Genomic DNA, 16173 nt, shown 5'->3' with positions numbered 1-16173 from the left:
TGGTTCAACCTTAATGTTATGAAGTGACGAGAATACTTTTTGTGCGCAAAAACAAAACAATAATAATGACTTTATTGAACAATTTCTTCTCTACCCTGTCATTCTCCTACGCTGTTTATGTTGTATAGACAGTGCAGGCTTCCAGGTTCTACGTCAGAACGCCGACTCAGTATTGGCCGGTTCCTGCGTCAGCATCACACGCATGTGTTGTGGTGATCACATGAACAGCGTCGACCAATAATGAGTCAGCGTTCTGACGTAGCATTCATAACATCAAGGTTGAACCACTGTAGTCACGTTGACTATTTTAACGTCTTTACTAATTCTCTGGACCTTGAATGTGGTAATTACATTGCTTTCTATGGGGGATAAAAAATAAAAAAAAACTTCTTGGATTACATCAAAAATATTTTAATTTGTGTTTCAAAGATCAACGAAGGTCTTACGGGTGTGGAACAACATGAGGGTGAGTAATTAATGACAGAACTGTCATTTTTGGGTAAACTAACCCTTTAAATTACAGATAGGCCTATACAGTGCACTACCATTCAAGAGTTTAAGGTCGGTGAGATTTTTTAAAAATAAGTCTCTTTTGCTCACCAAGGCTGCATTTTTTAATACAGTAATATATGAAATATTACAATTTAAAATAATGTTTTTTTTTTTTTTTTTTTTTTTTTTTTTTTTAAATGCAATTTATTCCTGTGATGCAAAGCTGAATTTTCAGCATCATTACTCCAGTCTTCATTATCACATGATCCTTCAGAAATCATTCTAATATGCTGATTTGGGAATGTTTCTTATTATTACCATTTTTTGGCTGAATAAGTATATATTTCTTTAAAAATAAATAAATAAATAAATTCTTACTGACCCCAATCTTTTCAATGGTGGTGTATATAGTACTTGGTCAGTTTGTTTAGATCAGCAGTATTCAAATGGCCATCCGGACTGCGGGACATAATTGTGCAATTTTACCGTTTCTACAGATTAAACTGAGTAGCGACAGAGTGGTTCACACCACTAGTGCTCAGGGTCGTTTACGGCAATGATCTAGTCATTTACGATCAGATACTTTTGCTAAAACACTGCAGAAAACGAGAATGCAGCAAATACATTATTTTTATCTGTCGTACAGATGACTCCAAACCTTTAACAAAACCAGGTTTGTGACAAGTTAACTTGTGGCGCCTATAAATGTTTTTTTTTTTTTTTTTTTTCATAAATGTAGCATTATTAATCAGCATATTAAGAGTATTTCATAATAAACAATGTTATAATTTGGAAAATTATTCAGAGATGGCAAGGGAAGACAAAAAAACGTTTAAAATTAAAATGACTAGTTTGTTTGTGCTCATGATGAGAGTTTTGATTATTAGATTATGTACGTTGTTTGTTTTTAGTAATTTATTACTTTGAGCAAAATATAAAAATGGTTTTAAAAAAATTATAAAAATTTTCTTAAGAGGTAAACCCTGCACCCCCATGTTTTCTCAGTCCCAAGGCCTTCTATGTGCCACACACACTCACACAAAAAAAAAAAAAAAAAAAAGAAATTGCCTGATGAAACATCTGATCTTACCTTTTTAAATTCATGTCCAGTTGGGAGAAATATTTACTTTTGGGTAAATATTGATTATTAAAAAAATCACTGCTTTGGCTCTCGGGGCCCAAGATTCTCATCTTTGATGACTATTTTGAGTGTTTAGGATTTTTTCTTTTACAAAGTATTATGGCTCCCCCGATGGAGATGTATAACTCTTCCAAAAAAGTATTGTCCGGACCTCCACTGGGAAGGGAATATAGAGACTGGACCTCTTGGAACTTTTAATTGAATACCCCTGGTGTATATGAATTTAACTCAAAACGTATTTGTAAAATTAATTCTATACATATAAAAAGTTTACATCTCGTTACAATAACAGCGGCCCATATAGAAAATGAAAAGATTATGTTTGATATGTTGTATTTTGATATTGTTACATAAAAAAAATGTGTATAAATATATTTTTATATGAACACAGGTCTCTAACTGCGTAAACAAGTACGTTTCAAACTGTGCCCCAAAAGTCAGAAGCGGGAATATAACATTCGAATGAACACAGAACAGAACACCAGATGTGTCATTAACAGACCCAATACTCTATTAATAACCCAATGCTTGGAACAAACTTCTATTTTTGTCACTTTTAATGGGGATAAAGCTACTACTGACGCAAACGTGTAAACCTCATTATCTCTTGAATGTATTAACCATGCGGACAGTGACCTTCTTAGGAACATTATGATAGTAACAGATATGGAAAATAAATATCATACCGTATCTTATCCTAAACTTTCCCAGTTGGAGGTCAAAGAATCCGTACGTTGTTTGTCTACTAAACCGCTTGACCCTCCGAAAGTTGTCATTATTTCCACTCACTCACTGGGTTCTTTGCTAAGTTTAATATCCATTTCCAGTATGGATGACGAGAAGTCATTTAGATGTGACACTCTACAACTTTGCAATGTTTCATACCAAGTTGCAAAAGTTTGCACGTTGTGAAATCTCATGCAATGTTTAATCCTTGCCAGGTGAAGTTTTGCCTCATATTTGGGTTACACTTTATTTTGATAGTCCACTTTAGACATTCTACTAAATATAAATAACTTTGCAACTACATGTCAACTAACTCTCTTTAGAGTATTAGTAGACTGCTAGGATAGGCTTAGTAGAATAAGTTGATATGTACTTGCAAAGTTACTTATAGTCAGTAGAATGTCTGTTGCGAGCCATCAAAATAAAGTGGTTGCTGATATTAAACAGACAGACTACTAATAATATAATGAGAGTTAGTTGACTTGTAGTTCCAGTGTTACTTATAGTTAGTAGAATGTCTAAAGTGGACCATCGAAATAAAGTGTTACCCATATTTGTTTGTAAATGTCACTCCACTGCATGTCAGAATGGAAACTTAGTATTTTTGATCTCTCTTTTAGCATCAGAACCAGTTGATTTTAGGAGTGATGGGGGTGGATGTGTCTCTCGACGATATCAAAAGATTGACGCCCCGCTTCACAGTGAGTACCACAAACACAAACAATTTCAACTCAAATACATTCAGCATTTCATCTGGTTGTTGTTCCAGTCTCATAAAACACACAAAAGAAATTAAAGTGAAAGGGACCTATTTAAGGGATTCATTTTTTTAAAATAAAAAAAAATTCTGTGATTATTTACATGCCCTCTAGTCATTCCAAACCCAAATCTACTTTTCTTCTGTGGAACACAAAATAAGATGTTTCAATGAATGTTCACACTGCTCTTTTTACATAACACAAATGTGAATGAGCATTTGGCTGATGGCAAGCACAAAAATTGAGAAAAAAGCACCATAAAATTATCATAAAAAGTGATACATTTCAGTCTGTTCCGTATACAAAGCTAATTATTCATATAAATTCTACTTCGCATTCATGAAATTAATACTTTTATTCAGAAAGGACGCATTAAGTTGGTCAAAAGTGTCAGTAAAGATATTTATAATGATATATAATTTTAAATAAATGCTGTTCGTTTGAACTTCTATTCATCAAAGAATCGTGGAAAAAATGTGTAACTGTTTCCAATATTGTTAATAACAAGAAATGTTACTTGAGCACCAAATCAGCATATTAGAATGATTTCTTAAGGATCATGTGACACTGAAGACTGGACTGAAGACTTCTGAAAATTCAGCTTTGCCATCACAGAAACAAAATACATGTTAAAATATATTCAAATAAAAAAAGGGCTTATTTTAAATTGTAATAATATTTTTACAATATTACTGTTGTTTAGGTCTTTTTGATCAAATATACATAATAGATTTCTTTGAAAAGCATTTAAAAATCTTACCAACAGCAAACTTTTGAACGGTAGTGTAGAATAAAATATGAAGTGTCAGACGTGTCGCACCAGTTTGATGTCAAAGACGAGACATGCGAGAGTGGTATGGCTTCAAAAGACTTATTATATAGTGCCTAAATTAAACACACTAATTTTATGGTGCATTTATGGTATTTTCTTCTCAGGTTTGGTGCTTGACGGCCCCATTCACTTTCATTGCATGGAAAAAAAATCTTTTGAAAAAAGAAAATCTGGTTTTGGGATGGGGTGAGGGCGCACAAATGGCGACGAGTTTTAATTTAGGGTGAACTATTCTTTGAACACTACATAATTCAATTTATAAGGGAACAAAGTGAAACTCACGTGTTAGATGTTTTCTTTGCAGACTCTTTGAGTCGCTGTAATAAGAATAACACGGCATGCATAAGATAAATGCGCTATTGTTCTGCGGTCTGCCGTCTTGCGGTTTCGCCTCCTTACAGTAAGATCGCTCTTAAGAGGACGTAAGCCCTTGTACATTACATCTGCTTGTACTTACATTTGATTTGTAAATGGTTGTGATTTTCTGTTAAGCTCAGAGGAATGTTTCCAGATGAACCGACACATTTGATTAACGCTAAGTGCTCGGGGGTGATTGACAGCTCGGGTCGGCGTTCTCGGGGGATATTAGACAGTACCCTGCTAGTGAGGGATTAACCACCGCATCTCTGAGGAACCAGGTCCATTTGGTCTAAGCAGGGATTTGGGTTTGATGGTGGTCTTCTTATTCGATGTGTCCTCACTGTTCTCCTTTTTCCATTTTGTTTATTTCAGATTGGTCCTAATGGATATTATTTCGCAATTGACCCAAACGGTTACGTGCTGCTCCATCCAAACCTGCAACCAAAGGTACCAAAGCATTTTCTCCACCCAAATACCTCAAATACGACATCACAGCACATTAATGACAGAGGAAGAGGCTTTAAGGCTGCTTGTGGTAGAGAACCATGGCATACTTGTCTCATGTTAAAACGTTTCTTTTTTGTCTGACATCTATTTGACATTGGTGTTATTTAACGTCTGTAGTTCTTGTATCTCTCTCCCTCTCTCTTTATCTCTACCCCCCCCTATATGTGCTGCATATTTATGTTCATTCTCACCTGTTAAACCATATGCTCATATGCACATTTATATCAAGAATGTAGCCAAATGTTGGATGGTGAAGATTATTGGGGGACCAAATTGAAGTTAGCCCTAACTGAAATCCCAAACTGAATATTACTATTCTGAATATTGTCCTTCCTAATATAGATGCTATATTAGATATGACATGGCTGTTATATGAAATATAGCATCTACTAGTGAACTAAAGTGTATTTTTTGGAGAAATAATGCCATATACACTACCTTTCAAAAGTTTGGGGTCAGTAGTTTTTTTTTTTTTTTTTTTTTTTAAGAAATTAATACTTTTATTTAGCAACAATGAATTAAATTGATCAGAACTGACTGTAAATACATTTACATTCTTAGTAAACATATTCAAATAAATGCGGTTCTTTTGAACTTTCTATTTCTCAAAGATTCCTGGGAAAAAAAATTCACGGTTTCCACAAAAATAATGAGCAGCATACTAGGATTGTGTGACACCGAAGACTTGAGTAATGATCCTGGAAATTGAGCTTTGCCATCACAGGAATAAATTACATTTTAAAATATATTTGAATAGAAAACAGTTTTTATCAATTGTAATGATTTCACAAAATAAATACAAAGTTTTGTCATGAAACTCTAGATGGCACAGGCTGATAGGTCCTTAACTCAATCTCCTTGCAATCACATCATTCTCTATAGGGCAAATCTGATTGGTTCCTGCTGTATCTGTAGCCAATGAGCTTGCTGCTCAAATTCCAAAGACTCAGTCAGCGTTTGCAGAAACCCTCCACCTTCCCTAGCTCCACCTGTATAGATCTGCAATGGGAAATTTGTGTATGCTGTATTGTACAGCAGCAGCATGTCTTACTTGCTCACAGCAGTGTGTCTTGTATGTATTGGCAGTAGGAAGTCCCGTACTTGCTCTGCAGCAGCAATAACAGCAGCAGAGGATCTATTCTGCCAAGACCAAACATATTTACATTTTCATATCCATTACCATGTGAAACACTCAGAGTTATCATGATAGAAATATATTAGTGATTATAAAGCCCGGAACACACCAAGCCGACGAAGTTTTCTCAGTGTGTTCCGCACCGTCAGCTGAAGTTGGTCCTCGTCGACTTTTTTTCGGCCGTTTCGACATGTTGAATCGGCGTCAGAGCCATCTGATCATTCTGATTGGCTGTTCAGCTACTGCCACCTGCTGGTACGGAAAGGCGTTTCTTCTTACGCAGGCGCAGAACAGACGTGCTACTTGGCCATCAGGTGTCGAGCGTCAGTTTGGTGTGTCAGGGCAACTTTGGACCTAGACGCTGCTGACGTGAGCCAGCCCCGCAGTCTGCTTTCGTCACCACTAGTTCATCGGCATCGGCTTGGTGTATTCCGGCCATTAGAGACTTAAAAGTCTTACCAACCCCAAACTTTTGAACTCTAATGTAATCCAGAGCTAATCAAATTTAGTCTTAAAGTCATTGTATCAGTATTTTTATTTTATTTATCTCCCTCGGTTCAATTAATGAAGAAGCAGGATGTTATGGAAGACTATTTCCGCCACATGAGGAAAAAAGAAAAATTTGGTAAATCAGAATTATGATATATTAGGGTAATAATTATGTCATACAAAACCATGAGGTCAAAAGTCTTAATTATAATATTAAGAATAATAATGACAAAATGTGTCAAATTTTATCACATTTTTATAATACAGACCCCACACAATTATAATTTATCAAAGCATGATTTTTTTTTTTTTTTTTTTGATGGAAATGGGTTTCCATATAGGTCCTTTGGAGGTACGGTTTAAATTTTCTTATATCGTGATGCATTGAATTATGCATTGTATTGAATCGTGACACATTGCAATACCCAAGACTAATATTATCCCCTCTGTTTTTCTTCCATTCATACATTTTTATAGTTAAAACCACATTATATTTGTCTATCTCATGAAACAAACAGGAAGATCAAGCATCTGTGAATGATTCAGCTCATATCATTATTGACAAGTGTATCTGACCTCATATGTAAAGCTGTAGATTTAGAATGTATGAACATGCATTTGCGGTGTGTAAACAGCCGCTCATATAGCTTTTCCTTTGGATCGGAGCATACAGCCCCTCTGCTGGGTGAGCTTTGCACATAACCTTTGCAAATCGCCCAAAGTAATGCGCGTGCTTCTGGCAGCGGACCTGCATATATGTTTCTCAATGCAACTCGACTACACTTTTTGCATATCAGTCTATTTGCAGGTCCCTTTGATTCTGGTATCCCACCACACACATGGGCCGATCTGTATTTCATCTTTTAAATAAAGAATGTGAAGGAGAAAAGAGATCATGTGTGTGCGTTTAGGGTCATAGTTTATCCTCAGTCTGGATGGTAAAAGCACCGTCCATCACCTAGTCTCAGACAACCCCAGCCCACCATGACAATCTCGCAAGTTAAGGAGGTAAAATGCATTAAATATATTATGTCTGGATGGGTGTAGATTACAAATCGTTTAGACATTCTCTGATTTAAGCTCAATATGTAATCGCAAAGAGTTATACATGTGCAGGGCTCAACAATAAGGATGACTCGGGGCCAGTGTGAGATCTTACGTCCATCGTAAACATTTGGTTTAGTTTGATGTATTTATGTTATGTAATTATGCTAATTGAAGTATGTAACTAAGGTAACGTTATCTAGCCTGCTATTATATTGTTGACATTTGTTGCAAATTTGACTCGTGATAGTAATGGAAGCGTCAAACAAATCAGTAATGTTTTGCACCATATACCATTGCTTTCTAAAAAAAAAAAAAAAAGTGTTTGAATTCGTAGTTATATATATATATATATATATATATATACATTTTTTTATTATTATTTTATTTATTTATTTATTTATTTATTTTTATATATGTGCTTTTTTTTTGTTATTGGTAATTAAAAACCTTAAGGAATTGGTTTTTATTATTTTATACATTTTATTTAGTACATAAAAGGAAATGAAATTATACCTCAAATGGTATACACTACTGTTCAAAAGTTTGGGGTCAGTACAATTTTATCGTTTTATTTTGTTTTATTTTATTCGTTTTAAAGACAGTAATACTTTTTTCAGAAGTGATTGAATTGAATCAAAAGTGACATTGTTACAAAATGCTCTTCATTTGAATTTTCTATATATAAAAAAAAAATCTATCATGGTTTCCACAAAATTATTAAGCAAGACAACTGTTTTCAACATTGATAATAATAAGAAATGTTTCTTGAGCAGCAAATCAGCATATTAGAATATTTCTGAAGGATCATGTGACACTGAAGACTGGAGTAATGATGCTGAAAATTAAGCTTTGCCATCACAGAAAAAAAAAAAAAAAACATTTTAAAATATATTAAAATAATTCTAAAAATATGTTTTTAAATATCTTACAGACCCCAAACTATTAAACATAGCAGTGTATATAATTTGTTTCTGATGCAAATAATAGATTCTATAGTACAAATATATATTTGAGAGATTTTGTTTGAGAGATTTCATCACTCTTTCAGCTGTCTATGCCTGAGGACGCCTGTTATGTGAGTGGGGCAAGTGCTGAAACATGTCAGTGTTATTGTTAAAATATTGGGTCAGAGACATACAATGTTTGCTGTTAAATATACATTAAAATAACAAAGCTCCAGGTCTTATATATGGAGAGTATTAACTTCAGTCCACAAGCCATTTAAATCAAACATACAGAACACATTTCCGTCCTTGGCGTCAGTAAGAACGAATGTTATGACATATTTCCATCTTGCCTCAAAGTTCCATCCTCCAGCATATTTGGATTAAAAGAAACAACATAGACTCGGAGGTTCCTTCCCCTCCATGTCGCTTCATTTGGGAAAGTCTTTGAAAACACTTAACCGAAATAAACTTGTAACATACTTCGCAAACAATGCTCTTTTTAATGAGCTCATCTATGTTGTTAAAGGCAATAAAAAAATGCAAGTGCCATTACAATCATAAACGCTAGTGTTATTGCTCCCAGCGGACTCCATGTGCAGAACGGTTGGTTTTACTTTAGTTTAGCGAGCCGACTCTGATCACATCTGAAGGTTTGATCTCTCAAGGACAGATGTTGAGATGCGATCTGGTACGGCCGCAGATCAAGCAGGCTGATTGAGAGAGACACATAGGCATGGATTGAATCTCTGAACCATGGATGCCGTACTTAACCCCGAGCAGCGCTGATATGCAAACACAAGCCCCTAAACCATGGGGTGCCAGATCTACTGGAAACAGTTCAAAGTGTTCCACCAGTATCCAGTGGTGCAAAACACATGACTGAATTTGTCGGCTAAAGTTAAGAGAAAGCGACCACTTCGAACGAACTTTGGAGAGTCTTTCAGGGAGACTTTGAACACTGCAGGAAGGGCTAATTTGATTTTGACAGTGCAGAAATTGAACAAACCCTCATAGTATGTCAGCCATATGTTGTCTGCTTGTCAGAGAGCCAAATAATTGTGTTCAAACAGTAGGAAGGCCTACACGATGGGAATCGATTTATAGCGTGCACTTTTATTTCTTTCAAACGTTCTCATCTATGATGGATTACCATGTTTTACAATAACAGCACTGTTAACAAGTGTGGTCTCTTTCAATGCTTAAGTCAGTTTTTGGCACCCATAAATAACTCTCTTTCTGTTTCCACTGAAATCTTCTCCATATTTCTCATTAGAACAGGATTCAGAGCCGTCGCCGCAGGCTAAGTAAAAAGCTTGCTCTAACGTTCCCTGAGGTGAGACCATGCAAACTGTGGTAGATCCAGTCCGTCCTGTCATAGAAATAGAGTGAAATAGTGCTAAATAGCTTGTTTAACTCTTATAGTTGTAGTATATCTAGTATTTCTACCTAACTGTAATCTTAGAGGCCTTGTAGTGTAATTATTACTCAAAATCATTAGTGAGCTCATTTGTAGTTCCAGAGCCCCAAAATCTTTGCGTTTGTGATGATAGTTACATAACGCTACATATAGCCACATTGTACACAACACATACAGTACTGTGCAAAAGTCTTAGGCACGTCATTATTTTCACCCCCCAAAAAAGCTTTTAAGCCAGTTATTTATATCTTTTGCTGTAGTGTGTCAGTAGGAAATATCAGTTCACCTTTCCAAACATTCATTTTGCCATTAATTTTAATAATCCAGTGAGATTTTTGAATACACAAGGAGTCTGACAACAGCCGGTGCTTTTAGGTCGGTTTCTTCAAGCGTCTTGGAGACACGGCCACAGTTCGGGATCGGGAAAGGACCACGAGCCGGGACTTTGCTCATTTTTGCCAATGAAAATATTACCTAAAGCCATAGTAGAACAATTGTGCGTCTCCGAGCAACACACAGCGGCGTTTCTTTTCTGAATGAATCCGCGTTTTGAGCGAATCAATCGGGCGAACCAAAGATTCAGTGGGCAATTCATAAGAAGAGCCATTTACTTCATTCCTGAATGAATCAGCTAATTGAACAAATCGAATAAATGAATGACTAAATGACAATTTAGACATTTACCACCTACTTGCAGTTTTAGTTTCTTATTTAGAGTATCGTTTCATTAAAAAATTATTTCATATTTCCATATTAATAAAAAACCCATTAAAAGTATAGTTCACCCAAAAATGAAAATTCTGTCATCATTTACTCACCCTCATGGCAGTTGAAGCTTAAACATTTTTGTAATAATATTCTATGTTGAATCAAATAAAATATTTTTTGTAAAGATTCTTTTCTTATTTAACACAATAATGACTTTAAATGATATTTTGGGGGTAGTTTCTCAGCCAAATTTGTTGTGTGATTAATTTGTGATTAATTTGATTAATCGCCACATTGTGTAATTAATTAGATTAAAAATTGTAATCGCTTGACAGCCTCATATACTATATAAACATATATATAGTGGGAACCAGCATTCAAAACACAGCATATGCTTATGATCAGTCATGCTGGTGTTTTCAGCAGGGATATGACTTCAGTAAGTGTGTGTAATGGTTATCAGGAGTGCTAGCATGCCATCTGATGTTTGTTTGTGTCTACAGAGTGAGAGTTCTCTGAGATATTTCCTGTCTGGCGGATCAGAAAGATAATGGTTTTTATTTGTTCCAACCATTACCAGATATACTGGAGAGTTCAGCCTACTGTAGCACGTTCAGCGCTTGCATCCAATGCATATCTCAAGCAGTTGGTATTCATGTCATGTGCTTGTAATCTGAAAGGATTCAGTAATGATTTCTTCATACGGCAGGTCTGTGTTCTCACTTGACCTCCATTTGTAATGCGAACAACAAAAAGATGATTTACTGTCCAAGTGAAAGCACACAAGTGAAAAATGAGAAGGAGAAAAGGGAAAGGAAAAACATTTGCTGAAACGGTACATTGCCTGTCCCACAGTGGCGTTATGGGGAAATGAACTGCCTGAAATGTTTCGTCAATTTGCTGCTTTTTTTGGCTCCTAATTGGCAAAAAGTTGCCTTTTTCTTCTTTTGACTTTTCCTTTCCAATATTATTTACTAATATATATATATATATATATATATATATATATATATATATATATATATATATTTGTATCACACATTTATTTCAGCAGATCTTTTTTTAGGATATCTGATTTTTCAAAAATCTATCATACATCTGTTTGTGTGATATGTTTTGTAAAACTGGCATTGCCTGTGTATTTCAGGTTGGAGGGGAGGACTGGGTGGGACACACAGGAACTTGTATAAATCTTTCTTTCCTGTTTATAAAAAAATACTGCGGCCTGGTTAACATGATAGATGTTTGGACTGGCTAAAGATGGTAACTCTTTTCGGTATCGCTTTTTATAATCATTTTTTTATGCATTACATAATAGTAGAATATTAAACCAGTGTCATTTATTTTAAACAAAAATAGACAAGCAATCTTTTTAACCAAACATTTGGGGAAAAGTTTGATAGGTTTTAAATAAAACAATAAATATACAGGCATTTCAATTTTAAGTTATCTCAGCAAGAAAAGAGCATCATTAACAAAATGGATGTCTTTTTTTTTAATTGTTGCCACTATACGCTCAGTGCTTCAGATTAGTAGTCTTGTGCATGAGATTGTTTTTAATAAGGCCTATTTCTGCCATGGGTTCTGTTATCTCTCTCTCTTGAACACTGTAATTAGTGTGATAATAGGGTTAGTCACCGTGACTCTCAGTGGTGTGCTATCATTATCACGTTCAACATAAACAGCAACGCCCACATTAGCAGTGACATGACATATTTATGACCGACGTTGGTGGAATTCAGGCGTAGAATATCTTAGCACATGGCAGAAAAATAGTTTACATATTTTCACAGTCTACATAAGAAGTGCCAGACATACTTTTCATATGTCTCTCTCACGCTCTGCTAGATTGAGGCATGAAGCCGACACATGTCAGTCATATCTGGACGATATGTGAGTTCCCCCAGGAGGGGCGGTAGCCGAGCAGAGGGCGACCCCGACACTTTGAAATCCTTCCTCAGTGTTGTCTGTCTCTCATTACTCCCCTGCTTTCATATTCAGTCCTTTTCCTTTGATTTCCTTTTCCTTTCGTTCTCATTTATATGTCTCTTTCTTTCTTTCTTTCTGATGTGATTTTTGTGTTTTGTCTCTTGTCTCTGTTTTTGATTCTTACATATTTGTTCATCTGTCTCCTCATCCTCATCTCTGCTCGTGTTCACGCTTGCTCTGCTCTCTGCATTTTACATGTAAGAGTCCGACTGCCTCATTTCACCTTATAATGCTTTTTACATCATAGATTTGATGTAGGTGCCAGTGTTGTTAATGTATACAAGAGCAATGTGACGTGCAATACAGATGAACGAAATCATTCGTTTCCAAAAGCAAACATTGTTTCTTGGACTTTACAGAAACAGAATGTATTACCTCATAAACTGGAGCGAGCCACAGTTTTGTTAAGCAATTTTAATATCTACATGGTTCTTGCTCAAAAACTTGAATCATAATTTAACAACCAAAATGTAATGAAATAGGTATTCATTCAAAAAAAAATATCTGAACTTTGTGTTTCATAATATAATACATGTGTATTTAATCCAGTTAAGTCTGAATCATGGAAGAAAAGATTTTCAGTTTCATGTTTCCATGCAAGTATTTATTTTTATTTTTTTCAGAGGTATTCAGTTGTTAGAGAACAGAAATATTCAGTTTTTTGTGTTTAGAAACACAATCGTCCACCCACATTCTCTACATTTGTGTCATTCAAAAAATGTGAATGTTTATGAAAGGGAGACACAAAGGTGATTAAATGTAAATAAAAAACAGATTTTTTTTTCCCTGAGAGTATTGAGTTTAATTTATTTTCTTCCTTCTCTGTGTAGAAGAACATATTAATCAGATTTATGCCTCCATAAATGATCTTTTTAAACACTGTATGTTTCTATAGCTCAACAGAAACTTTCACTGTGATGTATTGTAGACCTGGAGTAAATTAACACTCAACCCAAAGCTGAAAGTAAACTATAGAGAGAGAAATGTTAACAGAATTTGGTTCTCCTCTTTAGAACCCCAAATTCCAGGAACCTGTTACACTGGATTTTCTGGATGCAGAGCTGGAAAATGACATTAAAGTCCAGGTATGGCACAACACACACATACAAACATTATTGATGAAAGGTTTTGATTTGAAGAATTAGTTCACTTTAAAATGAAAATTACCCCATGATTTAAGCCATGCTAGGTGTATATGACTTTCTTCTTTCAGACGAATACAATCAGAGTTATATTAATAATCACCCTGATGCTCCTAAACTTTATAATGGCAGTGCACGGAAACCACATGTTTGAAACTCAAAAAAAGTGCATCCATCCATCATAAACGTACTCCGCAGGGCTCCAGGGGGGTAAATAAAGGCCTTCTGAATGCGTTCCAAAGTGTTTGTGTAAGAAAAATATCCATATTTAACAAGTTAGACAGTAAATTATCTAGCTTCCACCAAACCGCCTTCCGTATTCAACTTACAAAGAAAGTGTAACACCTCTCGCGGTTCAAAACGCTTCCGCTACGTCCTACGCCTTCAACTTACAAAACAAGGGTAACTGACGCGACATCAGTTACACTTTTTCATAGGTTGAATACAGAAGGCGTAAACTAATAAAGTGAACTAAGTAATTTAATGCACAAACTCTTACAGTATGGTGTTTACAAATGTGCTGATTTGTAAGTTACGATTTGATAGAATAGAATAGCATAGAATAGAATAGAATATTACTTGTTTGAGTTTCTTGAAGAACTGTTTAAACCATTTCAGTTACAAAACATGTGTTGAAAACCCCTTTTGCTCATGGGATGCATAGTTAGCATAGATAGTAGGGATTTATGTGAGTCGCTGACATTAAGCCTGACCACACAAGTCAAAGACCATTTTTTGCACAAAATGAAATGTATTTGCAGATGAAAATGTACATTAGGATTCAATGAGCTCAAGGAAATATGGCTATGTAATTCCTTTACAAAAACATGCCAACATTTTTGACTTTATCGGTTTTTGGATACTACTATGATAGTAAATTGGCAATGGTAGACACCTCTGTGATTCATATACCATGATATTCCTTTAAATGTACCAGGTAAATACCGGGGTATATGAATATGGTGTTGTCAGATTAACACAGATCTTCTGATCTCTCTTTCAGATACGGACTTTGATGATTGACAGAGACCCTGGGGAGAAAACGATCGAAACGCTTGTGAAATCTCAAGATGAGGTGTGTAGATCTTTTATAATTCTTCTTCTGCACCATATTTTGTCCATATTTTTGGTTTGTTTATAACTTTTATTCCAAATATCAGAGATACATTGATCGAGGAATCAGGACATATACCTGGGCACCAGTTAACGGGACAGACTACAGGTCTGAGTTGTGGCATTACCTATGCAAAGTGTTTCATAACTCCCATAAGTATTTGTATGTATAAAACACATTGTCTTTTTCTTCTCTCTGTGTGGGTGTTCTGCAGCCTGGCCTTGGTCTTGCCTGAATACAGTCTGCATTACATCGAGGCAAACCTGGGGAACACTATAAAACAAGCCATGTGTGAGTAACGCCTGTTTTACCGCCCAGAACACACAAAACAGCTCCCCACGTTGAGCAAACACACTATCATTTACTAAAAAGATCAGATAGAGCCTTCGGCATGCAAAGCTATTGTTTTACGAAATAGCTGAGACTGCTTGCAAATATTTTTCATCGGCTCGCAAGAGAGGTCTGCCTGTTTGTGTGTGTGTGTGTGTGTGTGAGTGTGACCTCGATTGTCAGGGCTGCTCTCTGTATTAAACTGAGGTCCAGCTGGTCTCCACCCATCCTGAGCAGTGTAGCCAGGCGTTTGATCTGACTCTCCTCAGCACACAGGGGCCCCGGCTGGGAAGAGAGACTGCAAACGCTCCCTCCCCTCTGGACATGTGCTGCTGAGGTCCAGATCTGCACACATACACAGACGCTCAGCTCATTTGGAGTAATATTCCAGGTTAAGCTCTATCGATAGCATGTGGCTTGCTGTCAATTTAGCAAAGAAAATTACTTCAACTTGTACTTCGTTGCCCCATAGACTTCTATTTCTGTATAGTTTTTTGTTTGCTTTATAAACCCAGGTACACGTCAAACTTATTTTCAGTGGTAATTGACAGATGCTGTCGATAAAGCTTAACTTGCACTTAAGCCAGAACATTCCTTAAAGGAGCAGTTCACCCAGAAATGAAAATTGCCATTATTTACTGGCTCTTGTGTGGTTACAAACCTGTATACTGATATTTTTTTTTTGGAAAACATAAAAGGAGAAGTTTTATGTTGCTTCTTTTGATATAACAAAAGTTCATATTTCATACAAAAAATGATTATACTATTATATGTAGTCTATATGGCTCCTGCACTATATTACATGTCTTTTGAAGCCTTATGAACAGACCAAAGTCATTATAGTCATGCTAATCAGTGAGGTGAATTTGAGAACCAGATCTTATTCTGATTCTTAAACCGGTTCATGAAAAGAACTGGATCAAAAGAATGATTTGTTTCCAATTCAGATTAAAAATGTCAGGATTTTGAGTAAGTAATGACTATTTTTCCTCTTTGGGTGAACTATTTATTTAAAACAATGGAGATATACATTACCAGA

At 35.6% G+C, this 16173-nt stretch overlaps 1 protein-coding gene across 2 annotated transcripts in view; it reads left to right on the top strand.

Moving 5' to 3' along the window:
- LOC127500200 (voltage-dependent calcium channel subunit alpha-2/delta-1) overlaps positions 1–16173 on the top strand; it is a 127581-nt gene that overhangs the window by 75732 nt on the left and 35676 nt on the right. For both annotated transcript variants that reach the window (XM_051871165.1, XM_051871166.1), the window contains exons 17-22: positions 2980–3060; positions 4682–4756; positions 13562–13633; positions 14694–14765; positions 14851–14912; positions 15019–15095. In XM_051871165.1, the coding sequence (XP_051727125.1) occupies positions 2980–3060; positions 4682–4756; positions 13562–13633; positions 14694–14765; positions 14851–14912; positions 15019–15095 (439 nt within the window). The remainder of the gene's footprint in view (positions 1–2979; positions 3061–4681; positions 4757–13561; positions 13634–14693; positions 14766–14850; positions 14913–15018; positions 15096–16173) is intronic.

Source organism: Ctenopharyngodon idella, chromosome 18 (genome assembly GCF_019924925.1).
Source record: "Ctenopharyngodon idella isolate HZGC_01 chromosome 18, HZGC01, whole genome shotgun sequence".
Lineage (NCBI taxonomy): Eukaryota > Metazoa > Chordata > Actinopteri > Cypriniformes > Xenocyprididae > Ctenopharyngodon > Ctenopharyngodon idella.
This window is presented reverse-complemented; position numbering and strand designations above follow the sequence as displayed.